The sequence below is a fragment of the Pelophylax lessonae genome (genome assembly GCF_965119305.1).
Source record: "Pelophylax lessonae genome assembly, chromosome: 6".
NCBI lineage: Eukaryota > Metazoa > Chordata > Amphibia > Anura > Ranidae > Pelophylax > Pelophylax lessonae.
The window spans coordinates 117,237,805-117,265,122 of NC_138773.1; the positions used below are offsets into that span (position 1 = coordinate 117,237,805).

At 44.6% G+C, this 27,318-nt stretch overlaps 1 protein-coding gene across 1 annotated transcript; it reads right to left on the reverse strand.

Annotated features, from left to right (window-relative positions):
* Positions 1–2,268: 2,268 nt before the first annotated feature.
* On the reverse strand, positions 2,269–27,318 carry LOC309558646 (uncharacterized protein; the record flags this gene model as incomplete). Its single annotated transcript, XM_082261712.1, has 4 exons — positions 2,269–2,383; positions 6,189–6,258; positions 26,112–26,490; positions 26,968–27,318. 4 exons carry the CDS (start codon positions 27,316–27,318, stop codon positions 2,269–2,271), a joined length of 915 nt encoding a protein of 304 aa, XP_082117838.1.

The window sequence follows — 27,318 nt, forward strand, 5'->3', positions numbered from 1 at the left end:
AAAAAATAACAATATTTTTAACATTTTTTTATATGAAATTCCCCCCAAAAAAGATGTAAAAACCAATTTTTTTAAAAATTTTTGGCCAATTTGTTTTCTGCTACCTATGTTTGGTAGAAAAAATCGCAATAAGCGTATTTTGATTGGTTTGCGCAAAAGTTATTGCGTTTACTAACAAAGGGAAAGATTTCTGTCATTTTTGGTGTTTTTTTTTAACGCGTAATGGCGGCGATCTGCGATTTTTTTTTGCGGGACTGCGACATTGCGGCAGACAGATCGGACCCTTGACTGACATTTTTGACACTTTTGGGGGTACCAGTGACATTACTGCAGTAATCAGTGCTATATATATGCACTGTTACTGTAAAAATGACACTGGCAGGGAAGGGGTTAATTTTATTGGAGAGGGAGGGGTTAATGTATGCCTGGTGCTTACTGACGTGTGGGGGAGGAGGTGACTGAGTGAGTCATGGACAGATTGGATGTCCAGCTATGCTGAACAGTCCGATCTGTCACTCCCTGTCACTATGGAGATCCGCCCGCTGTGTTTACACACAGCGGGCGGATCTCCAGACTCGATCCCCGACGATCGGGTAAGAGCAGTGGTGATCGCCGCTGCTCCTCCCCTGGCCCGACTCCCGCTGTGAATGAAAACAGCGGGAGCGAGCCTCCGGCGGCGCGCAAGCGCCGCCCAGAAGGGGGAGTGTCTGACGACGTAGTACTACGTCGTCAGACAATAACTAGCCACTCTGCCGCAGTAATATTACTGTGAACAGTCGTAAAGTGGTTAAATCTTAAATTTTAAAATGTTTTCCTTTAGACATGTCAGTATTGCTGCAGCAGGCTCAATACATCGTACAGAGGCAGACTAAGGGGACCCCCCCCCCCCCCGGCACTATATTTAAAATAATTTTTAATTTTAAATGTTTCACTTGAAGCATCATTAAAATCACTGCTACTTTAAAAACGATAATTTTAACAAATATTTTTTGCATTTATACATGTCCCCCTGGGTAGTACCCAGGCCCCCATACATTTTTATGGCAATAATTTGCATATAAGCCTTTAAAATTAGGACTTTTGATTTGAGGACTTCCTTCGTCAGCTGGGGCAATTCTTGACTGCGCACTTGAGTCAGATCAGTTACATTGAGGCACTCCTGCAGGGGTAACTCCCACAGCTTCAGCTCTCGTGGCCCCTTTATGATGATGCTCTACTTCCTGGCACACTGTGTGAATTCCTTCAGGAGTCAAATGAACCTAGTTCCTTGCACCATCATCTGAATCATACGGTCTTCAAGACAGGGCATCTGCATCCCTGCTTCCTATGCCTGGCCAGTACTTCAAGCTGAATTGTTATTTAGATAGCAGATAGAAGTAGACAACAGGTAGGTCAAAGCTTCATATAAGTAGGCTCACAGCTTGTCCACTACTGCCCAGTTGAGGGCCAGAAACTCTAACTTGTGCACAAGACAGTTCTTTTCAGAGGGAGTAAGACTCCAACTCACATAGGCTATTGGACGAAGCTTTCCTTCCATTTCTTGATATAGAACTCCTCCTAGCCCATCTCGGCTAGCGTCCACATGCAACTCATAAAGCTTAATAGGGGCAGTGTAAGTCAAAACTGGAGCTTCTGTGTGGCTCTCCTTCAGACGTCTAAAAGCCTTCTCACACTTCAAAGTCCATTGATCCTGAATAAACTCACGTGGTCTCCTGTGCCCCATCTGCCTGGGCTTCCCTGAATTCGACTTCTGTGAACCTTCGATCACTTCCCTCTGCAACAAATCGTTCAGAGGCTTCGCAATTTGTACAAAGTTTTTTTCACAAACCTTCAATAGTCGGAGCAAAATCCTAGAAATGACCTCAACTCTGTAACAGTCCTTGGCTGAGGCCAAGAGTTAACAGCTTCCAGCTTTCCTGGATCGGTGGCCACACCATTGGCTGAGACCACGTACCCCAAATAGGTGACTGACGTCTGGTAGAATTGACATTTCTCCAACAACAATTTCAGCCCCTCTGCATGAAGTCTCTGGAAGACTTTTTTGAGTTGTGCTTCATGCTACTCTAGTGTCTTGCCAAAAACAATGATATCATCCAGATATACAAGCACCTCTTTCAAATTCCTGTCTTCCACAGCATTCTCAATCAACCTCTAAAAGGTGGCTGGGGCTGCAGCCAATCCCTGTGGCATGCGATCTAACTCAAAGAATCCCAACAGGCTGATGAATGCTGTCTTCTCTCGGTCATCAGTATGTATCGGTATCTGGTATTATCCAATCTTCAGATCCAACATGCCAAACCACTTTGCTCCAGACAGATACTGCAAGGCATCCTCTATGTGGGGTGTGGTGTACTGATCAGGAATGGTTCTTCGGTTCAGCATTCTAGAATCAATGCACATCCGAATGGTTTCATTTTTCTTGTGTACCACCACAAAAGGGGATGTGTAAGGGCTCCTGGATTCTCTAATGGCCCCAGACTTCTTCAGTTCGGCTCACTGCTCTCAAAGATCTTCAAGGTCACTCAGAGGGATCTGCCGAGCTCTCTCTCTAAAAGGCTTGTGTTCGCTCAGTCGACTTTGATGTTGTACAATTTTAGCAAAACCTACATCAAATGCATTCTTAGAGAACATCTCTTCCCACCTGGCTAGCTGAGCTCTAACCTTCTCTCCCCATCTAGGAGGCAAATTGGGATGCTGAACGTGGGGTTCTCTTCCCAGGTCCCTTTGTACCATGTTGTCTGTCGTAATAGGAGTAGCCACACTCACTTTCCCTATTACCATGTGAGGCTTCAGTCTGATAGGCTGACTGGTAATGTTTCGAACACTGACAGGGTTCCCCCCCTCCCCCATTCTTCAGCAACATCCTTGTGGGCACAATTTCTGGGACACGCTATCCCAGTTTCTTCCTCCAATGGGTCAGCTTCCAGCACCACAAAGGGACCCGGCTGATCCCAAGATAGCTTAACGGTGGCCTTCAGACATACTCTCTCTCATGGTTGAAATGTTCTCTCTCCTGTGCCCAGCCGCCACAATCTTCCCACTCTGTCGGCGGGTACTCTTTGTTCCTGCACTACCTGTCGGAAAGCCTGCCTCAGCTTGGAGTGAATCTTCTCCACAGTGGAACCCTTCATGGCTAAAGGAGTGAGCAGTCTTCTCACAAGGTCTGTGTTTGTTCCTATCAACAATGAATTCTGTCCTGGCCCAGGGGGCCGAGGGCTGCCAAGGTGTCAAACGTTTCTGGCTTCCCGGTCATTGAATGATCGAATATTATCTTGATAGCGATATATCCATAAGGGAACTTTCGTGTACCAATTCCCCAGATTCCTAGCTCTTCCAGCTTACACAATGGGATTTGCTACAAGTGCTTGTCATAGAACTCCCGATACGGTAGTGTCACTTGAGCTCCAGTATTAAGCAGTGCTTTGGTGTAGATCCCTTGTACTTGAAATTAAACTATTGGAGAAGGCCCTACCAGGTTTTTAGGCAAGTTTCTCACTTGTAACTCTTCCTTGGCTTGGGGTGACTTCAACCCCCCTGGGTTAAATCTCTGCTTTTGCATCTTCCCGTGAGTTTTCATTACTCGCATCAAAGCCTGAAACATTTGAGTTTATACCTGTGCAATTTGAGTCACCAATTCAACTGGCTCTGACTCGCCAACGGGTTTTTTACTGTCAGGACTGACTGGCACCTCTCACTCTGCCTCTGCCTCTCTGTCTTCATCTGAGAAGTTAGTTTCGGCATGGATAACACAGGCAGACTTTTTCTCTCTCCTTCCTCCACTGGCAACCAACTCTCTCATCCCCTGGCTTTTACTCCAATAAGGCTTCTTTCTCCCGGACATCTCTCATCAGTTCAGGGTAGGTTGGAACTGTCCGTGCTCCCTTCAAGAATTACTTCAGAACAATGGGGTGGTTTGAATGGGCCCCTTTAGGACCTGGTCTAAACAACTTTGTCAGCATTTTTTTTAGTCAGTGCCCTTCTTAAGAATAATCTGGTGAAGCATCCTGTTTCCTCAAAAATTATACTCTGAGACTCTTCCTTCTTTGTTGGTGAGTGTGATTGAACTTGTACAAGAGATCAGAGGTCTTCTCCACTCTTCCAAATACAGCTAGCAAAGCTTCTATGCAATCCATAGCAACACATTTTTTTTTCCGTCCGCAGATTACGAATCACTTCAGCTGCTTGGCCTCTGAGGCCCTCGCTCAGCCACTGCCGCTTCACAGCTTCTGGAACAATTCATTCTTCTACTTCCTTAATGACCTGACTCATCCATGTCTTACTCCTCCTCTCCAGCTGGAGTTGGAAAATGCCCTGAGAAGAACCAGAGCTTTCTATATCCATGGTTTGCATTGGCAGAGCCATTTTTCACCAAACTCTCAACTCATGTCTGTATAGAACAAGGTGGGGGGAACAGTAGCCCCCCTGTGGCCACTTCCCCACTTGGAGTGAGACCACCCAAGCATTTACCCCTTTCGCTAGGGGCACCTCTTCTTCCTTGAAACAGGCAGATATGTCTTCCTGCCACTCCGTCAACACCCAAATATAGTACAGAGTAAACTCTACCTTTACATCCAGAATGTAGGCTCTCTGCTCTGGAACTAAGACTCTCACACACTGTCGGATAGCTTTTTCAGTGCACTCGCTTCCTGATATCTTTAAAACACTGCTTCACTACATTCGAGCACCTTGAGCTCTCCCCCAGACGCCTGCAGCTCCTGCGTCCATCACTTTCTCCCACAATGGCTCGTGACTTGGCTGACTAGGGCCTGCAGCAGAGAACATCCCAGATGAGCCCCCAAATGTAGCACTTCCCCCTTGGGGGTTGCTTGAAACCTTCCAAACCTCCTGATACACTAGGTTCAAACATGTTGTGTACACCTTTAAATAACACACTGACACAATGTAAATTACTTTTGCTCTCTCAACTTTACTTGAACTAGAGAAGAGACGCAAAAGGTATTGGTCAACCGAGTCCTGGATAAACTGCCAAGACTAGGTTGAAATAGTTCTCAAGACAATTATAAACCAATCAGAAATAATAGTCAAATTATACACAATGTGATATCCGTGTTGCAGCGCTGCTCAACAAATGTAAACTTGTGCAAATCTTATCAATTGATGTAAGGTGCAAAATGTGTAAATCACACAATCTAAATTACTAAAATCAATAAAACTCCATAAATATTGTGCTGATCAATAAGCAAATAAATATAACAGTGATAATTTAATATAACACCACAAAACACATGTACTTCCCATCTGCGCACTGTTGCACATTGAAATGTCAATGCATTGAGATGCATTTGGAAGGTTTGTTGGACTGCCATTTAAGATCAATGGGACTGCAACTCACCACACTGCAGATTGTGAATTACACAACACATACAGTAGATGTGAAGCAATCCTCAAGGTTTTTAAATTTAAAATGTTTTATCTTTTGTATTTTTATTTTATTTTTTAAGGTAAGTTGTCATTGTTGCACTAGTTGCATTAATAATTGTACAAGCCCTGTGCATTCAGAAAATACAGTATGGTTTGGGGGTTCACAAACTTTCAAAATTGTAAGTGAATAATAGTTAAATGTAAAAAATACCAAATCTGGCCGGCCACCAAATGAAAAATGGGAGGCTGGGCCCAGCAGTAAAGGAATTTAAAAAACATTTTCCAGTGACATCTCATTTAAAGCAGTCGGACAGAAAAACCTTATATTGTTCAGATAAAACAGGATTTTTCTATAAACATAGAAGATAATAAAAATAATTGATGAATTGGTGTCAGAAATGCCTGGCTTCTGACCTCTATGCTCCATACTAAATTATATGTTCTTACTGTAGCACCAAATTTCAATTTATCTGCTAAGGCTTCCCAGGTGACCTCATTTATAGATAACCCCTAGCTCTCCTCCAGTCTTGAGCAAAATACAGCCCGCCCATGACTAGAGAAAGGCTTACTTTGTTTTTGAGACAGTATAAATCCTGCAACTGGGAAAAATGTTATCCTTCACTGAAATACAATCAAAACCCTCCATGACACCAAGAAAGCGATTTACCTACTGTATCTCAAAATTAAACATTACGCACAATCATTTACTGACAAACTCACATTCTCTAAACTGTCCCCATTGAGAGAATATGCCTTGATCGCCCTACAAGTCAACACCTTAATACAGACATTTATAGACTTCTTACCGTAATTGATACCCTCCCATTTCCCAAACATAGTTACATGCTAAAGTGGGAAAATTCTTTAGGCTGGACCCTAGAATTGGAAAAATGAGAAGACATCTGGGTTAACGTTAATAAAATGTCCACTATAAATCCATTACTGCCTTCCACCTTTTGGAGGTGCAGTGAATCCACGGGGATGCTATACCACATCCATTAGCATAACCCTAAAATGCGTCCCCTTTGGGAATCTACTGAAGCTCTCTTGGAATCTGTTTTTGGCACTCCAATTGCTCCAGTACATTTCCTTCTAGGGCTATTCTACCCAACATGGGTAAGTCAGTTGTTAAATTGATCAGACATATTCTGACTGCAGCTAGATGCCTGATAGCTTTGAAGTGGAAACAACAACTGCCACCCTCTGAAACACACCTCCACAAATGTATCCATTATGTTCACAATATGAAATACTTGACAGCTCGATAAGACAATACCATCTATAAATTCAACAAAATCTGGTGCCCCTGGCGCTTTCTAGAATCATGGTCTTATCAGTAGCATTACCTGTACAGAGCCTTATCATTCCACCTGGTGATATTTGGGATTGTTCTGCAGGGTAAGCCATATTGACCCATGCCACCACCAACCCACCTATATCTTATCTTCATCTCCTGCCTCTTCTTTTTCCTCTGTTGTTTTTTTTTTCCTACCTCGTTACATTGGTCATTTTGTCCTACTCACACATACACTTCAATAATGGAAATTATGTTCTGATGTTTTTGTTCTCTTGGCTTTAAAGTGATACTGATATTAACAATAGGTGATTTATACACGTATATTGTTTAGCTTGCTAACTGGAATTTTATCAATGCTCCTATGATACCTTCTGACACATATCATGATGCATACAGATGACATGTTTTGTCACATTCTACTTTAATGCTGGTTGAACGAGATCCACTGTGACCTATTGTACGTGTATCCTTTTCTTTGAAAGTATTAAAAAAAAGGAAGTTAAAAAATTATAAAAAATATAATTTTGATCTATATCTACCTGGATTAAGGTGTAGCAGTTGGGGTTAGCTTGCAGGCTGTCAGAGGTCCAGGGTGATATTCAGGCTAAATATGGGCAATCAGTGTGATTTACATAGGTCAGACTTTTAAAAATGTTATTTCAAAATATTATTTTATGTTGAACAATTGCTTACTTTCTACTATTTTAGGCTGCATTCACACTTGAGCGTAGCGTTTTTTACCGCGATTTTTACCGCGATTTTACCGCGATTTTTTCAGGCGTTTTTCATTGACATCTATCAAAAACGCTGGTAATCAGCCCAAAAAGAAGCTCATGTACTTTTTTCAGCTACAGGCGTTTTGCAAAACGCTCAGATGTGAACAGGGGCCATTTAAATGAATGGGGTTTTACTTGTTGGCCTTTTTGGAAGCGTTTCTTTTGAGCGTTTTTGGAGCTGAAAACGCCCAGGTGTGAATGGAGCCTAAGAAGTTAAATAGCAATTTGTGTATTTTAATGAAAGATTGCCAGGTTTGTACTCTGTATACTTTGTTTAAGCTGTTATAGACCATTAGATTTTTTTTAAGCTTACACAATAAGAGATATGATTTCTGTGTAAACAACACACAATGTGAACTAGAGTCTTGGAGGGTTAATTCAGATCTATGTTGTCAGGGTGACATCTTGCAGTAATGCTGCCACCATCTGAAAGAAAATGAGTGTGCTGGTATTGAAAAAAAAAAAAAATAGAAACGATTTTTAGTTTATATTAAACTTATCTCAAATATTTAATGTGGGACAAAATTTGTATTATAATAAAAGTGTTGGTGGAGTGATAACATTTTTGATCCACTGCAGGCATAAGGCAAGGCATACATTATGCAATTTCCATTCCTTCAACCACGGGTTGAAGGAAAGAAAATTACTTGATTCCCCCATCAACTTAAGCCAGTCATGGACCAATCGAAATGCAGCCAGTTCAGCAGAAACTGGCTGAATTTCGATGCATCTATGGGCAGGATGTTTGTACTAAAGTCAATCCATTGATCCGCCTTACATTTGATAACTGCTGGCGGCTATAGCCACCACCACTGATCTTTGTATTTTGTTGGCTAAGAAACCTCCAATTGTCAAAATACAATAGGTCAGCAGGAGGTTTCCCAGCAGTCAGAATACAAGGATCACTGCCAGTGGCAATAGCTGCTGTCAGTTATCGAAAGAAAAAAACCCAACAGGATGGCTCCATAGATTGACTTTAGTACAACCAGCCTGCCCACAGATGGATTGAAATTCGGCCAGTTCTTACTGAACTGGCCGAATTTCGATCTGTCTATGCTTGGCTTAAGCGTCCACAAGGAGTGGCAGAGGAAAATATTTCTGTGAACCACAAAACAAAGGGATGTTCAAAGAAACCACTAGTATTAAAACCCACCTCTGGATATAATCTACCTCCTTCCTCTTAAAACTCAACATATTTTTTCTGCAAAATGCTAATTTTAGGAATGCCAGTAAATGATATACCATCGTAAATCACTGTTGCTTAAATAGCAGTTAAACGAAGCAGAGAAGATGGCGCTTCTAAGTGCAGTAGTAAAACACTTTAATGACAAGGAAGGGTTAAAAACACTTACAAGATGAAAGTAAAAAACAGGCATATTAATCCACAACGTCCAGCGGGATGCCTAATGCCAGTAAAGACAGCTGCAGGTGGAAATTCTAGATGACCAGTGGTGGGAAACACTGTGTCTCTGATCCAGGAAGAAGAGCAATGCTGTCATGGCCAGCATGGAATGCAGGCAAATGAAAGTGATGTCAGAGTGGTCAGGACATGTTTCGGAGCAGTTGCTCCTTTAAAGCAGCAGGGACCGGCCGAGATTCGAACCGTATATGGCCAGCTTTACAGACCCTGGTTCTTTAGATAAGCTAGAACCCACATGCCCCTCCCTTTGAATAACTTCAGACCAGGCTTGGAACAGTTGATGTAATTTTACAAAGATAAAGAGGTCTTTAACAATGTGCTTCATACATCAACTATAATAAAATGTAAATACACAAAAGTCATCAAAACACAAGTTTTTCAAGTTATCAAGTGAGATCTATAGTGTAGTTCCACTTTAAAAACCATGTCCATTCCAGACACTCAGTGATGAACTCTAGGGATGGACGAACATTGGCCGGGGTGGTTCGCGAACGACAGCAGCAAATTTTCTCAAAAGTCAGCGAACCGCGAGTTCGCAGTGGGCCCAATTGTTTGCAGCCACAAAAGACGTATTAGCTATGTACAAATAGTGCCAGCACATGGACAATGTCATAACAGAAGTATTGCAATTGAAAAAGTTGCCCTAAATTTTTTTATTTTTTTTTTTACAGCAAAAAAAAATGTATATATATATATATATATAAATCAGCCAGAAATGACAGCAGCCGGTAAATATATTGTCTAATACATATAGGGTCCATTCACACATCTGTAAAATGGGTCCGCATCCATTCCACAATTTGGCAGAAGCTTTACAGACCCATTGTTTTTCATTTCCAGTCTGAAAAATTAGGCATTCACAGGATATAAAAGTAAGTGTCGGCCATTCCAGGCCCCAAAAATTAGCCCACATGCGTTTACCTGACAGCAAAGAGCGTAGTATTCTGTGGCTGAAGGTACATTAGGCATTCACATGATACAGAAGCAAGTGTCGGCCATAAAAGGCCCCAAAAATTAGCCCACATGGTTTAACTGACAGCAAAGAACTTCGTTTTTGATGACTAGAGGTACAGTAGGCCTTCACCGGATACATGAGTAAGTGTCGGCCTGTATAGGCTCCAAAAATAAGCTCACATGGTTTGAACTGACAGCGAAGAACTTCGTTTTTGATGGCTACAGGTACAGTAGGCGTTCAAAGGATAAATAAGTAAGTGCCGGCCTGTATAGGCTCCAAAAATTAGCTCACATGGTTTGAACTAACAGCAAAGAACTTCGTTTTTGATGGCTAGAGGTACAGTAGGCGTTCACAGTATACAGAAGTAAGTGGCGGCCTGTATAGGCGGCAAAACTTAGCTCACATGGGTTGAACTGACAGCAAAGAACTTCCTTTTTGATGGCTAGAGGTACAGTAGGCGTTCACAGTATACAGAAGTAAGTGGCGGCCTGTATAGGCGGCAAAACTTAGCTCACATGGGTTGAACTGACAGCAAAGAACGTAGTATATGATGGCTAGAGGTACAGTAGGCATTCACAGTACACAGAACAGTAAGTGTCGGCCTGTATAGGCTGCAAAAATTATCTCACATGGGTTGAACTGACAGCAAAGAACATAGTATATGATGGCTAGAGGTACAGTAGGCGTTCACAGTATACACAAGTAAGTGGCGACCTGTATAGGCTCCAGAAATTAGCTCACATGGGTTGAACTTACAGCAAAGAACTTTGTTTTTGATGGCTAGAGGTACAGGAGGCGTTCACAGTATACAGAAGTAAGTGGCGGCCTGTATAGGCTGCAAAAATTAGCTCACATGGGTTGAACTGACAGCAAAGAACTTAGTATATGATGGCTAAAGGTACATTAGGCATTCACACAGTATACAGAAGTGAGTGGCGGCCTGTATATGCTGCAAAAATTAGCACACATGGGTTAAACTAACAGCAAAGAACGTAGTATATGATGGCTAGAGGTACAGTAGGCATTCACAGTACACAGAACAGTGAGTGTCGGCCTGTATAGGCTGCAAAAATTAGCTCACATGGGTTGAACTGACAGCAAAGAACTTAGTATATGATGGCTAAAGGTACATTAGGCATTCACACAGTATATAGAAGTAAGTGTCGGCCTGTATAGGCTGCAAAAATTAGCTCACATGGGTTGAACTGACACCAAAGAACTTCGTTTTTGATGGCTAGAGGTACATTAGGCGTTCACAGTATACAGAAGTAAGTGGCGGCCTGTATAGACGGCAAAAATTAGCTCACATGGGTTGAACTGACAGCAAAGAACGTAGTATATGATGGCTAGAGGTACAGTAGGCATTCACAGTACACAGAACAGTAAGTGTCTGCCTGTATAGGCTTCAAAAATTAGCTCACATGGTTTGAACTGACAGCAAAGAACTTTGTTTTTGATGGCTAGAGGTACAGTAGGCGTTCACAGTATACAGAAGTAAGTGGCGACCTGTATAGGCTGCAAAAACTAGCTCACATGGGTTGAACTGACAGCAAAGAACTTTGTTTTTGATATCTAGAGGTACAGTAGGCCTTCACAGTATACAGAAGTAAGTGTCGGCCTGTATAGGCTGCAAAAATTAGCTCACATGGGTTGAACTGACAGGAAAGAACTTTGTTTTTGATGGCTAGAAGTACAGTAGGCGTTCACAGTATACAGAAGTAAGTGGTGGCTGGTAAAGGCTCCAAAAATTAGCTCACATGGTTTGAACTGACAGCAAAGAACTTTGTTTTTGATGGCTAGAGGTAAGGTAGGCGTTCACAGTATACAGAAGTAAGTGGCGGCCTGTATAGGCTGCAAAAATTAGCTCACATGGGTTGAACTGACAGCAAAGAACTTTGTTTTTAATGGCTAGAGGTACAGTAGGCATTCACAGTATACGGAAGTAAGTGGCGGCCTGTATAGGCTGCAAAAATTTGCTCACATGGGTTGAACTGACAGCAAAGAACTTAGTATATGATGGCTAAATGTACATTAGGCATTCACACAGTATACAGAAGTCAGTGTCAGCCTGTATAGGCTGCAAAAATTAGCTCACATGGGTTGAACTGACAGCAAAGAACATAGTATATGATGGCTAGAAGTACAGTAGGCATTCACAGGACACAGAACAGTAAGTGTCGGCCTGTATAGGCTGTAAAAATTAGCTCACATGGGTTGAACTGACAGCAAAGAACGTAGTATATGATGGCTAGAGGTACAGTAGGCATTCACAGTACACAGAACAGTAAGTGTCGGCCTGTATAGGCCCCAAAAATTAGCCATTCAATGGACATGAAATGCCTTTTATGCCGCTGTATTTAGCGAAGACAAGGACCAGGAATTGTTGTGGGTTGATGGCGGTCTGGCAGATATTTGTGGCCTTTGATGAGGAATTGAATGAAACATGGTCTACTGGTGGTCACATGTGTTGAATTCCTTAGAGATCCACGCCTCATTCATTTTTATAAATGTGAGGTAGCCTACACTGTCATGAGCTAGGCGAGTGCGCTTATCGGTCACAAACCCCCCCTGCTGCGCTGAACGTCCTTTCGGACAGGACACTGGACGGGGGCAAGCCAACAGTTCCATTGCAAATTGTGCAAGCTCTGGCCAGAGGTCAAGCCTGCCCATCCAGTAGTCCCGGGTTCATCACTCCTCAGAGCGTCCACATGGGCCGTTAACCCGATGTAGTCGGACACCTGTCGGACCCTTTTTTTTACACTCCAACATTTGAGCCACAGAAGCCTGCCTTTTTCCAGAACAACATGACGACGGCATCATGGAAGGTGGAGTGTTGGACAACTGTGAGGAGACAGGAGAAGGAGAAAAGGCTGGACGTTGAGAGCATGGAGTGTGGCTTTGTGGGTTCTGACGGTGTTGCTCCCACTGGGCTTGGTGATGGCGGATTTCAGGTGCCTTCTTAAGGCGGTTGTCCCTAGGTGAGTGTTGGGCTTACCGCGACTTATGCGAGGCTGCAGATGGCAACACTGGTGTCAGCAATGGACACATTAAAAAAAGCCCACACTGCAGAGCCATGTGCCGGCGTCCTGGGAGCGCCAGATGTGACTGTACATGGTTGATGGCTCACTCCTGATACATTTGCAGTCTGCTTTGTACCTCTTGTGCAATGCAAGTTCTGCCTGCCTCTCCTCCCTATCTGCCGGTCTGTCAGTCCGCCAGTTCTACAAATAATTGGCCAGTAACTGTTGTCACTGTGTGTAGCACAGTTAACACAGCAAAAGAGGCCACATTTTTTGCAGGACTAAAATACAATCTTAAAAAATGATACTGTTAAATAACACCCCACTTTAATATGTGGTATTGGGGGGGCATTGGTGTATCACACCAGCTCAAAAAATTGGCCAGTGAGTTTTGCGCTGTGTGTACCAGACTTCATTCAGCAAACGAGACAATATTGTTGCATGACACAAATACACTTGTAAAAGTTTACTCAGATAACACCCCACTTCAATATGTGGTATTGGGGGGCCATTGGTGTATCACACCAGTTCAAAAAATTGGCCAGTGAGTTTGGCGCTGTGTATACCAGACTTCACTCAGCAAACAAGGAAATATTGTTGCATGACACAAATACACTTGTAAAAGTTTACTCAGATAACACCCCACTTCAATATGTGGTATTGGGGGGGCCGCAGGTTTATTACACCAGTTCTACAAATAATTGGCCAGTAACTGTTGTCACTGTGTGTGGCACTGTTTACACAGCAAGAGGCCAAATTTTTGCAGGACTAAAATACAATCTTAGAAAATTATACTGTTAAATAACACCCCACTTCAATATGTGGTATTGGGGGGCCTCAGGTTTATCACACCATTTCTACAAATAATTGGCCAGTAACTGTTGTCACTGTGTGTGGCACAGTTTACACAGCAAGAGGCCAAATTTTTGCAGGACTAAAATACAATCTTAGAAAATTATACTGTTAAATAACACCCCACTTCAATATGTGGTATTGGGGGGGGGGCATTGGTGTATCACACCAGTTCAAAAAATTGGCCAGTGAGTTTCGCGCTGTGTGTACCAGACTTCACTCAGCAAACGAGGCAATATTGTTGCATGACACAAATACACTTGTAAAAGTTTACTCAGATAACACCCCACTACAATATGTGGTATTGGGGGGCCATTGGTGTATCACACCAGCTCAAAAAATTAGCCAGTGAGTTTGGCGCTGTGTGTGCCAGACTTCACTCAGCAAACAAAGCAATATTATTGCATGACACAAATACACTTGTAAAAGTTTACTCAGATAACACCCCACTTCAATATGTGGTATTGGGGGGCCACAGGTTTATTACACCAGTTCTACAAATAATTGGCCGGTAACTGTTGTCACTGTGTGTAGCACTGTTTACACAGCAAGACACCAAATTTTTGCAGGACTAAAATACAATCTTAGAAAATTATACTGTTAAATAACACCCACTTCAATATGTGGTATTGGGGGAGCATTGGTGTATCACACCAGTTCAAAAAATTGGCCAGTGAGTTTGGCGCTGTGTGTACCAGACTTCACTCAGCAAATGAGGCAATATTGTTGCATGACACAAATACACTTGTAAAAGTTTACGCAGATAACACCCCACTTCAATATGTGGTATGGGGGGGGGGGGAGCAATTGGTCTATCACACCAGTTATAATACATTATAAGTGCTTTTGTCACTGTGTGTAGTGTTGCTGCAGAAACGCTCAGTCTCACCACCACACCTGTCACAATGCTGCACAGTGCACAATAATAGTACTAATCCACTATAATATGCTTTCTACAAAGTATATTATACCGTGGATTACCCCCCTACCCCCCCCCCCCTTTTTAGTGCACTGCACAGCAATACCAAAAAAAATTGCAGCCCTTTAAATGACTTTTGTGGAGATTAACAGAGCGATTTGTGTCACTGCTGACGATCTCTAACTGCCCCTACAGCAACCACTGGATACCTCTCCCTATACTAAAGAGACTGTAATAGACCCTATAATTACATTGGAGCACTTTAAATGACTTTTATGGACATTAACAGAGCGATTTGTGTCACTGCAGATGACGATCTCTAACTGCCCCTACAGCACCCTGAATAACCTGTCCCTATACTGAAGAGAGACTGGAACTATACCAATATACCAGCCCTGAAAAGGACTTTAGGACATTAACATAGCGATTTGTGTGACTGCAGTCGATCTCTAACTGCCCCTAAAGCACCGACTGGATACCTGTCCCTAACCTGAAAAGAGACTGTAGAAGGCCTATACCGAAATACCAGCCCTGAAAATGACTTTTGTGGATCTTCACAGCACTATATGTGTCTAGCAAACTCTCCCTAAGGAGCACAGCAGACCTCTTCCTACACTGGCAGAAAGCGGAATGTGAAATGGCCGCCAGATCGGGTCTATTTATAGGGTAGTGGGACTGTCCATGTGCTGGAATGTTTCAATTGGCTGTCCCGTTCCACCTGACGGCTGTGTCACGGGTCAAAGTTCTCCCCAATGTAAACAAACGGGCGAACCGCAAGGCCATCTATACCCACAAGTAAGGAGATTGCCATCATTGGGGTGAGTGCTGAGGCAAGGTTACCAATGGTATTTGTATTATGCAGCATGAGGGGGTTAATGTATTGCCACTGGTCGCTGATGCATTAGTGACCGACCAGTGGCAGTTAATTAACCCATTTGTATTGCATTAGTGCAACCAGTATCAGTGTCAGTGCAACCAGCGTTGCACTGACACTGAAACTGGTTGAACTAATGCAGCACAAAGGGGTTAATTAACTGCCACTGGTCTGTCACTAATGCATCAGTGACCAGTGGCTATACATTAACCCCCTCATGCTGCATAATACAAATACCATTGGTAATTAAATTAACCACTTGCCAACCTGTCACAGTACATATACTGCGACAGGGTGGCAGTTACAGGTGTACGTCCCTGGTGTATGCGTTCTGGTGTATGCCCCTGTTCTATCTATTTTAAAATAATTTGGGGGAAAAAAGTAATTTTCGGTTTCGGTTTTCGGCCAAGGGCATCCTGCATTTTCGGTTTTCGGTTTCGGCCCAGAATTTTCATTTCGGTGCATCCCTAGTCCTCAACAGGTTTTGTGCCCTGTTTTAGGGAACAAAGTGCAGTTTCTGCATGGGTTGTTTACTGGGGTCATTGTAAAGAAGCGCCAAGGTGGAACAAAAAGCAGGAAATGACTCTAGGATTGGGTCATTCTTCTCAAGGAAAATGTTGGCCCAAGCTCTGGGCTCCCCCCTTAAGTAAGAGATGGTTGTGCAAACTTAAATTCCATCGGTAGAATAAGTGCTTTGTTTGAGGTAAAAAAGTAAGTGGCAAGAAGTTATAGATTCCCGATACTTCCTCCTATCCCCAGAAAAAATGTCAGGGGGACTGATCTTGGGTTTAGGATTTATGGAGAGGGTTGTGCAACCCGCTAGCATGGTCTTAAGAGTCTGGTTCTCCCGTTGTAATTCTGTTACTGTCTGGGTAAGAGTCTCTAACATCTGGTTCAGGTTCATTACATGGGCGGTTAATTCTGCTGGATCCATTTTTTGGGTCTCAGCAACCTGTAGCAATTCACACAAATTTTATATGGACCTCAGCTGCGGAAGTCAAACACTCAATAATGAAGCAATGTCTACCAAAATCAGGTTCGGTTTTATAGGCTACAGTTACATCACGGTGTGACTTTAGGCAGAAACAACAAATTGGTATTCAGATAATAAACTTGCAGTTTGTGGTAAAGTTAGTAATTGGTGGTAACTAGTGTTGAGCGAACACGGACTGTATTATTCGGGTCCGTACCGGATAATTGGATTTTTGCTACCCGGACACGGACCCGAAAACTTTACTGTATGTTCGGGTTTAAAATCCGTGTTCGGTAATTTTATTTCCTGTTTTGTATGTAATGGCGCGCTTTTAATGGCGGGCTTTCAACAGCCAATCAACAAGCGTTTAACTGGTGTGCCAAAGAAGCCATCACAACCATGCCTACTAATGGCATGGCTGTGATTGGCCAGCTGAAGCATGTGACCCAGGTCTTTATAAGCTCGAGACACAGCGCGCATTGCGTCAGTCTGCTGTAGTGTAGGGAGAGAGCACACATAACGGTGCTGGCTGCTGCTGATTAGGGACAGACAGGGTAAAACAGCATTGTGCCCGAAAATAATGCAGGGACAGGTCGGAGTGTAGGCAGGGAAAGATATTTCAGCATTTTAGGGACAGGCTGGAGAGATTAGGCAGGGAGAGATTAGGTGACACAGGACAGAACAATCGTCCGTTAGCGATCTACATCGATTTTGCTGTGTGGGGGGTGGTGCAGTGAGCGATCTTTTTGCCCTCACTTGAGCCCAAGTCAGCAGTGGGAAAACCTGATGTGTGTTTAAATATTGCTTAAATTCATAAATTAAAATCAGATCCTTATACGTAATGTGCTAATTAATATCAAATTGTACACAAATAAGCGAATAATAAATTAATATACAAATAAGTGACTAATGGTGGTAAAGGGAAAAGACCCTTGTAGAGATAAAGTGCATGAATTAAAGTGACTGAGTGTCTCAGTGGAATAAAATAACAAAAATCAATGGTAGACTAAAAGAGGTGCAACATAGCAATCAAGGTGCAAGTATAAAGTGCTACCGTGGCTATATGTGTATATAGAGTACATCCCACAGAAAGGGGTGGATGTGAATGGATACAGATTGGTATCCAAACTAATGCAAGGAATATATTTAAAAAATAAAGTGATAATCAATAGTGATGAACGAACATCGGCCGGGGCGGTTCGCGAACGCCAGCCACGCATTTTCTCAAAAGTCCGCGAACCGCGAGTTCGCGGCGGGCCCCATTGACTTTAATGGGAGGCAAACTTTAAAAACCTTTAGGTCATATTTGCAGCCACATAAGATGTACTAGCTGTGCACAAATAGTCCCAGCACATGGACAATGTCATAACAGAAGTATTGCAATTAAAAAAAGTTGCCCTAAATTTTTTTTTTTTTTTACAGCAAAAATATATATATTTTTTTTTTTCAGAAATCAGCCAGAACTGACAGCAGCCAGTAAATACATTGTCTAATACATATACCACCCACAGGCCCTGTACCAGCCAGCCAGCCACCCACAGGCCCTGTACCTGCCAGCCACAGGCACTGTACCAGCCAGCCAGCCACCCACAGGCACTGTACCAGCCAGCCATACACCCACAGGCCCTGTACCATCCAGCCACCCACAGCCCCTGTGCCAGCCAGCTACCCACCACAGGGTGCCAGCCAGAGAGCCACCTACCACAGGGTGCCAGACAGGCAGCCACCCACAGACAGGGTGTCAGACAGCCAGCCAGCCACAGGCCCTGTACCAGCCAGCCACAGGCCCTGTACTAGCCAGCCACCCACAGCCCCCCACCTACCACAGGGTGCCAGACAACCAGCCACCCACCACAGGGTGCCAGCCAGCCACCTATCACAGGGTGCCAGCCAGCCATCCACCCCAGGGTGCCAGCAAGCCAGCCACCCACCACAGGGTGCCAGACAGCCAGCCACACACCAAAGGGTACCATCCAGCCACCCACCACAGGGTGCCAGCAAGCCAGCCATTAAGCATTAACAAAAATTAACATGTTCAGTACCAGATTTGTGTCAAAAATTGTCTTTATTTTTCAAAACGTTAAATGTACAAAATATCGGCCCATATCGGCCGATGCCGATACATTGTGACCAAAATATCTGTATCGGCCCTGAAAAAAACATATCGGTCTATCCCTACCCAGAACCCTTGGTAGTTGAGTAGTATGTGGCTGGGAGGAGGCAGTTCCAGATATTGTAATCCTCAGTGAACACAAGGACTCTGCTTCTCATGCCTCTGCAAATTTGCGATGCATGGGCTCCCTTATTCTTCAAAACCTGCCAAAAGACCAGAGAATTTGTGGCATGAAGGAGAAGGATCATCATTGGTTGGCACCCTCCTTGACCACCGTTACAAGGTGAAATTCTCAGAACTCATCCCATCCCGACAGAGGGAGCAGAGAATTAAATATCTTGAGGACACCTTAAAAAGGAATTTTTCATTTTTGTTGTTTCACTTTAAGCATCATTAAATCACTGCTCATTTTAAAATGATCTTTTTTTAATGTAGCACCCTCCTAGTTAGGTTGTCAATGGGTCTGTGGTAGTGAGTCCTTATAGATCCCCAGCTCAGGATTCCCCAGGGCGCGGAGTCTAAGCCCCAGCCTGCTTCTTCATCAGGGCCCCTGATGGTGGGGATGGACTTGCAGCAGACTGGAACCAGGTCGCGGCCCCCAGGTAGGCCCAGCTGAGAATGTGGAGACCGCTGGCGTGTGCAGGGTAAATAGGAGACTATAAGGAGATCCAAGAGACAAGCCGAGGTCAGGACAGGCAGCAGACAAACGTAGATGGAGAAACAAAGCCGGGTCGGTACACAGGAGATCAGATACAATAGCCAAGGGATACACGGATGGGAGTTCAGAGAACAGCGAAGTTGCTCAAGCAAGGAACAGTGCACTGAGCATGTGTATATATAGGGAAGCAAACAGGGAGGTGACCCAGGAAGTAATTGACAGGAACAGGATATAACCCACAGTGGAGCAGGCGACGCCCATAGGAAACATAGAAGCACAAACACCACATGTGAAGGGAGGCAAAACCAGAAGCACTGCAGCAAGGAGGTAAGAATATACAGACAAAACTATAGGCTAACTTGTGACAGTACCTCCCCCCCCCCCCCCCTCTTACGGGGCCTCCCCACTCGTTTGGGGCCAGCCTTGAGAGGAAACTTCTGATGAAAAAGTTTCACCAAACGAGGTGCAGAAACATCAGTGGAAGGAATCCAACATCTCTCCTCAGGACCATATCCTTTCCAGTCCACTAGATACAAGAGCCTCCCCCTGGAGAATTTGGAATCCAAGATTTGCTTGATTTCGTACTGATCCGAAGTACTGGCTATTGGAGAAGGACGACGAATAGGACGAGAAAACCTATTGATGATGTATGGTCTAAGGAGAGAAACATGGAAAACATTGGGGATTTTAAGATGTGACGGGAGACGGAGCTTAAAAGCAACAGGGTTAACCTGGCAGAGGATTGTAAAGGGACCAATGAAACGGGGAGCAAACTTCATAGAGGGTACCCTGAGATGGATATTCTTGGTAGAGAGCCAAACCTTATCACCAGGGAGAATTTTGGGGCTCACGCGGCGATGACGATCTGCAGCTACCTTGTACCTGGAAGCTGCCAGATGTAAATTCTTGGAAACATCTGCCCAGATAGAATTTAGAGACCGTTGCACCTCTGCGGCCGCCGGCACCTCAGCAGAGATCGGAACAGGAAATGGTACTGAAGGATGGCGGCCAAATACCGTGAAGAAGGGAGACTCACCAGTGCTGGCATTAGCATGGTTATTGAGGGCAAATTCTGCCCAGGGTAAAAGGTCTACCCAATCATCCTGATGGGCAGAAATGAAGGCACGAAGATACCGTTCCACATTCTGGTTAACCCCCTTCCGTTTGACCATTTGACTGCGGATGAAAAGCTGAGGAGAAATCCAACTTGATTCCAAATGACGTGGCCAGGGCTCTCCAGAAGCGGGCCGTAAACTGAACTCCTCTATCTGAGACAATGTGTGAGGGCATACCATGGAGACTAAAGATTTCCCTAATGAAGATGGAAGCCAAAGTGACAGCAGAGGGTAGGTCTGGAAGTGGAGTTAAGTGACACATTTTAGAAAACCTGTCCACCACCACCCAGATAACGGTGGAGCCCGCTGATGGGGGTAGTTCAGATATAAAGTCCATAGAGATGCAGCGCCACGGTACATCTGGAACAGGCAGAGGTAACAGGAGACCTGCTGGAGCTGAAGTAGAAGACTTAGACTGCACGCAAATGGAGCAAGCCTGGACATATTCCGCAACATCCTTCTGGAGTGAGGGCCACCAGTAGTAACGCAGCAGGAAGGCACAGGTGGGTTGCACACCAGGATGTCCAGAGAGTTTAGAGTCATGTGACCATTTGAGAAGCTTAGGGCGAAGGGAGGGCCTCACAAAGGTCTTTCCGGGAGGAATACGTGGAGACTGAAGATGAGTGGAGGCCAGGAAACAATTGGCAGGAATAATATGTTCAGGTTCAATATGACACTCTGAGTCAGCAACGTCAAATGATCTGGACAAGGCATCCGCACGAGCATTCTTGAGCCAGGTCGGAAGGTGATGTCAAAATTAAACCTGCCAAAAAAGAGAGCCCATCGTGCTTGCCTGGGATTTAAACGTCGGGCGGACTGCAGATACTGGAGGTTCTTATGATCGGTATAGATCAGAATACGATGAGGAGACCCCTCCAGTAGATGTCACCATTCTTGCAGTGCCAGCTTGATAGCCAGAAGCTCCCGATCCCCGATGGTGTAATTTTTCTCTGCATCAGAAAACATCTTAGAGAAAAAGGCACAGGGGCGGAGCTTACTGTCATGCCTTTGGAGAAGGACGGCCCCCACTCCCAAGGATGAAGCATCTACTCCCAAGAAGAAAGGCTGAAGAATGTCAGGACGTTTGAGAATAGATGCCGATAGGAAGGCCGATTTGAGCTTATGGAAAGCCTCGACAGCTTCAGGAGGCCAGGTTCTGGCATTGGCACCCTTCCGGGTCAAGGAGGTAATGGGTGACACCAGAGAAGAGTAATCAGGGATGAACTGGCGATAGAAATTGGTGAATCCCAAGAACCGTTGCGTTGCTTTTAGACCAGAAGGCTGAGGCCAGTTGGAGATGGCCTGAAGTTTGGCAGGATCCATAAGCAGCCCTTTATCTGTGACTATGTAGCCTAGGAGAGGAACTTGGGTTTGCTCGAAGAGGCACTTCTCCAACTTCACTTACAAGCGGTGGTCCCGAAGACTTTGAAGCACCGTACAAACATGCTGGCGATGAGTGTTCAAATCTGGAGAAAAGATGAGTACGTCATCCAGATACACGATGACACAAACGTATAGGAGATCAGAAAAAATGTCATTAACAAAGTTCTGGAAGACAGCTGGGGCGTTACACAAGCCAAAAGGCATTACGAGATATTAATAGTGCCCATCTCTGGTGTTAAAAGCCGTTTTCCATTCATCCCCCTCTCGAATCCTAATCAAATTGTATGCTCCACGAAGGTCCAACTTGGTGAAAATATGAGAATCGCGTAGCCTGTCAAAAAGTTCTGAAATCAAGGGTAACGGGTACCAATTCTTAATGGTGATGGCATTGAGACCTCTATAATCAATGCAGGGCCGGAGTGTACCATCCTTTTTCTCCACAAAGAAGAACCCAGCCCCAGCAGGAGAATTGGATTTACATATAAATCCTTTCTGCGGATTTTCCTGGATGTACTTGGACATGGCTTGGGTCTCCGGGATGGAGAGAGGGTAGACTCTACCTCGGGGTGGTGAAGCCTCGGGTTGGAGGTCAATCGCACAGTCGTAGCGAGTCGGGGCGATGAGGAGGCAAACTGTCAGCAGCTTTTTTGCAAAAGACATCTCGGAAGGCCAGATACTGCCGAGGAAGAATTGGAAAGGTAGAGACCTCAGCCACAGGTACACGGAGAGGTGGAGACACCTTAGGGAGACAGGTCTGATGGCATTGCGACCCCCAAGATAACACTTGGCCAGAGTTCCAATCCAGATAAGGTGAGTGTTTCTTCAACCATGGAAGTCCAAGAATGATGGGACTAGAAGACTTGGGAAGTATCAGGAAGGAGACTTCCTCCCGATGAAGGACACCGACATGCATGGTGATGGAGTGTCATGGTCTTACCTTCTTGCTGTTCTCCTTCGTTTGACATGTGCTGGCGGCCATCTTGGTTTCTGGGTTTCTTGTAGCCTCCCACCCTGCGGCTCCTCCTTCCCACTGGGAGGAGCTGGATGCCTAGCTCATATATATAGGAGGTCTGTGGCTTCAGTTCCTTGCTTGGTCCTCCTGTGTTCACATGCTTCCAAGACTGCTGCTGCTTCTGGTCCCTGATCCTGGCTTCGTCTGACTACCCTGCTGGTTCCTGATCCTGGCTTCGTCTGACTACCCTGCTGGTTCCTGATCCTGGCTTCGTCTGACTACCCTGCTGGTTCCTGATCCTGGCTTCGTCTGACTACCCTCCTGGTTCCTGACCTCTGGCTTCGCAAGGACTCTGCCTCGGTTTCGCCATCCGTTTGGACTTTTGCTTTACAGCTTGATTTTCAATAAAGCCTTCTTATTTTCACTTATCTGTTGTTGTACGTCTGGTTCATGGTTCCGTGACATGGAGGCTGTTCTGAAGCGTAGGGGTCCGAAGGCCAAGGTCGAGCCATCCACTGCCGAAACAGCTAGAGGCATAGCCAGGGGAACTAGAGAAATGCCCAGTTCAGTGGCCAAAGACTGCTCAATGAAATTCCCAGCTGCTCCAGAGTCTACATATGCAGAAACTTGACATGAATTTAGGGCCCAATGAATAGAGACGGGTATAACAAATAGAGGGTAGGTGGCAGAGTTCAGATTCTGGTCTAGATCGCCTCCCTCTGAGCGACCTAGACCCGAGAGTTTCCCGGACGGACGGGGCAGGATTTTATCATATGACCACCAGCTCCGCAGTAAAGATACAGGCCGAGTCTCAGGCGACGGGACCTCTCTTGTGGAGCGAGGCGTGTCCGGCCTAATTGCATGGGTTCTTCAGAAGCCAATACTGTGGGAGAGATGGGTTGTTCCGGAATGTTCTGGACAACAGGAGCAAGGTGACCCAGTGGGGGGTGACGTGACACAGTCCTTACCAGATCTCGCTCTTGGAAGCGGACATCAATTTGGATGCTAAGGGAAATCAAGCCATCCAAGGTGGTGGGTATAGTTCTGCCAGCTAGTTCGTCCTTAATACGATCTGCAAGACCTTGCCAAAATGTTGCAGTAAGAGCCTCGTTGTTCCATGCCAGTTCCGAAGCCAAGGTGCAAAACTAAACTGCATATTGACCAACAGTCATGTTTCCTTGACGAAGATGAAGAAGGGCTCCAGAAGCAGATGAGGCCCTGCCAGGCACATCAAAGGTATTACTGTTCTGTCTCAGCATCGATTGTACCTGTGACCTCCTTGTAGACCCCCAGTCTGAAAGTGTGTGCAGCAGGTTGAATGATGGCTTTAACAGATAGTTTACTCAATGAATAAAGACTCCAGAGGTGTTCTCCAATGCTTCTTTATGCTTCAAGTTAGTAAAGGCATAAACATAGAGGCTTTTCCATAGGTAAATTTACAATGAAGTTACACAGCTTCCACACTCTGCAGTCTCCTCATAACAACTAAACAAAATGGTAGTTACAGCAGGAAAATGGAGGATGGGAGAAACCATCTAGCCAGAAACAGCAGGGGTGCAAGGAAGATACCAATAACATAGCATAACATAACATGTAATAACAACTGCTAGACAGTTAAAGCTGCGTGGCAGCACACTCCCCGCCTGGTATCGTGAGATACCCCTACACAATTATTTTCCATAAACATACAATTAACATTGCATACAGTATAATGCTATGTAGCCCTCTCCTCTAAGCTAACTATGCTATAGGTCTAAGTGACTCCTACACATAACACTGAATCAGGATTTTTGGAAGCAGGCATAATTCAGACTGTCTCAGTGACTGGTCTCAGGAAGGTTTTTGGGCTCCCGTCCTTTACAATCCTGACTTCCACACTTCTGACCTTTCCATCATCACTAGCAATGGCCTTTGTAATAACTCCAACTGGCCACTGGATCCGATTGGTTTGCTTGTCTTTTAGAAGAACCAGGTCCCCTTCCTTTAAGTTAGGCTTCTGGGTTTGCCACTTTTTATGTCCTTGAAGAAGTGTGAGGTAATCCCTCCTCCATCTGTCCCAGAAACAATCTGCAAGGTATTGAGCGTATCTCCATTGACGTTTATATATGTCCTTGTCATCAAAAATGCTCTTTGGCGCTGGGATCTGTCCAATTTTCCGGCTCAATAATGCAGCTGGAGTTAAAACAGTTGGACATTCTGGGTCTGTGGATACAGCTGTCAGCGGTCTTGAGTTGATTATTGCTGCGACCTCAGCAAGGAATGTAGTAAGTACTTCATGGGTAAGACGTGAAGAACTCACATCAAGCAACATAGAATCCAGTATGCGCCTTGCCATCCCAATCATACGTTCCCATGCTCCGCCCATGTGTGAAGCGTGTGGTGGGTTGAATTTCCACATGCAGCCTAGATCACTCAAATAATTTCCAACTTGTTGTCGGTCGATCTGTAACTCTTTGCAAGCACCAATGAAGTTAGTCCTACAATCTGATCTTAACATCTTCACGGGACCTCTTAGAGCAAGAAATCTCCTTAGAGCATTGATAAAGCTCGAAGTATCCATTGACTCGATTACTTCGATATGCACAGCTCTTACAGTTAAGCAAGTGAACATTACAGCCCATCTTTTGCTGTTGACTTGACCACCACGACTTCTTCTAGCCGTTACTGTCCATGGTCCAAACACATCCATTCCGACATATGCAAAGGGTGTATCTTCACTCAGTCTGTCTGCAGGTAGGTCAGCCATCTGTTGAAACTGCTGTCTACCCCGTAACTTCTGACATTTAACACAGTTGTTAATGATCATGGCTATTTGTCTTTTCCCTCCAACTATCCAGAATCCTGCAATTCTGACTGCACCTTCGGTGTAGTGTCTTCCTTGATGTTTGACTCTCTCAAGGTAATGCTGTATAATCAATGTTCCCAAATGGTGGTTTCTTGGTATTATCAAGGGGTTCTGTTCCTTCCCTTGCAGGTTTGACCTTTTCAGTCGTCCACCGACTCGAAGCATGCCCTCGTTGTCGATCACTGGGTTCAGTGTGAATAGTGGGCTACATTTTGGGACTGGTCCATTGCCTCTTAAGCATTTAATCTCTTCCACAAAGACTTCTTCTTGCACGTGACGTATGATGAACAGCTCAGCCCTCTCATACTCGAATGCGTTGGGTGACTCCTTACAGGTGTGCCATCCATGGCAAGAAGATGTCTGATTCGATTTGCGGAAAATCTGTGCAATATGAATCAATCCTGCTATAGTCTTCACCAACCTTTTCCAAGAGGAGAAACGTTCAAAACGTCTTACCTCCAAATTTCTTCTTGAGCAGATGTTGGAACTCAATGCTACAACTTCAGGCCGGATTTCCGGGTCAGTATCTGGATCCTCCAGGTGGAAATCGATATCTTCTTCTGAGTTTGTAGAAGACCCATTAAAAACTTGGGTCCTGAAAACCAGATGGTTTGTGTGAGGACAACTGCTGGCACTGACCTAGTAGCAATGTCTGCGGGATTCAAACCAGTCGGGACATAGTTCCATTGTTCAGGTCTACTGTTTTTCCTTATTCGTTCTACTCTGTTGGCCACATACACATAGAACCTTCTCACATTGTTGCATATATAACCAAGCACTAACTTGCTGTCAGTGTAGTACTTAATCTGATCGATTTCCATATCCATTTCATTTTGCAGGAATTCTGCGACTTCAACAGCTAGGGTCGCACCACACAATTCTAATCTTGGAATAGTGTGAGCAGGTTTTGGAGCTAACTTGGCTCTTCCTAGTAGAAACCCGACATGGGGTCTCCCGGGCATATCTATGATCTTGAGATAAGCCACAGCCGCTATGGCTTCGGTAGATGCATCACAAAAGATGTGAATCTCTTTCCTCAGACTTCTTGAAACTGAAGTGGGTGAATAGCAGCATGGGATATTAAGTTCTTCCAGTACCTTCAAGGAGTTTCTCCAGTTCTGCCATTTAGGCAGTAGGTCTACTGGCAGAGGAGCATCCCAATCTGTCACTCTCTCAGTAAGCTGACGAAGTATGGATCTCCCTTGGACGGTAACTGGAGTCACAAAGCCTAGGGGATCGTAAAGGCTGTTAACAGTTGACAAGACTGCACATCTGGTGAATGGCTTCTTAGCGTCAGAGACCTGAAAGGTGAATGTGTCTGAAGTTACATTCCAGAGAAGACCGAGACTTCTTTGCATGGGCAGGGAATCTACTCCCAAGTCCAAATTCTTCAAATCCTTAGCGTGATCTTCTGGATTGAAAGCCCTCATTACTTCGCTGCTATTAGATGCGATCTTATGAAGCCTTAAGTTAGCAGTCAACAGGAGCTGTTGGGTCCTTTTTATCAAATTGACGGCTTCTTCAGGTGTTGAGAAGGATTTCAGGCCATCGTCTACATAAAAATCTCTCTCGACGAATTGCCTGGTGTCAGATCCGAATTCCCTTTCACCTTCCTGCGCTGTTTTTCTCAGTCCATAAGTTGCCACGGCAGGAGATGGACTATTTCCAAAGACATGGACTCTCATGCAATAATCTATCACCTGATCATTAATGTCATTGTTGCGGTGCCACAAGAACCTGAGATAATTTCTGTGTTCCTCTTTGACTATGAAACAGTGGAACAT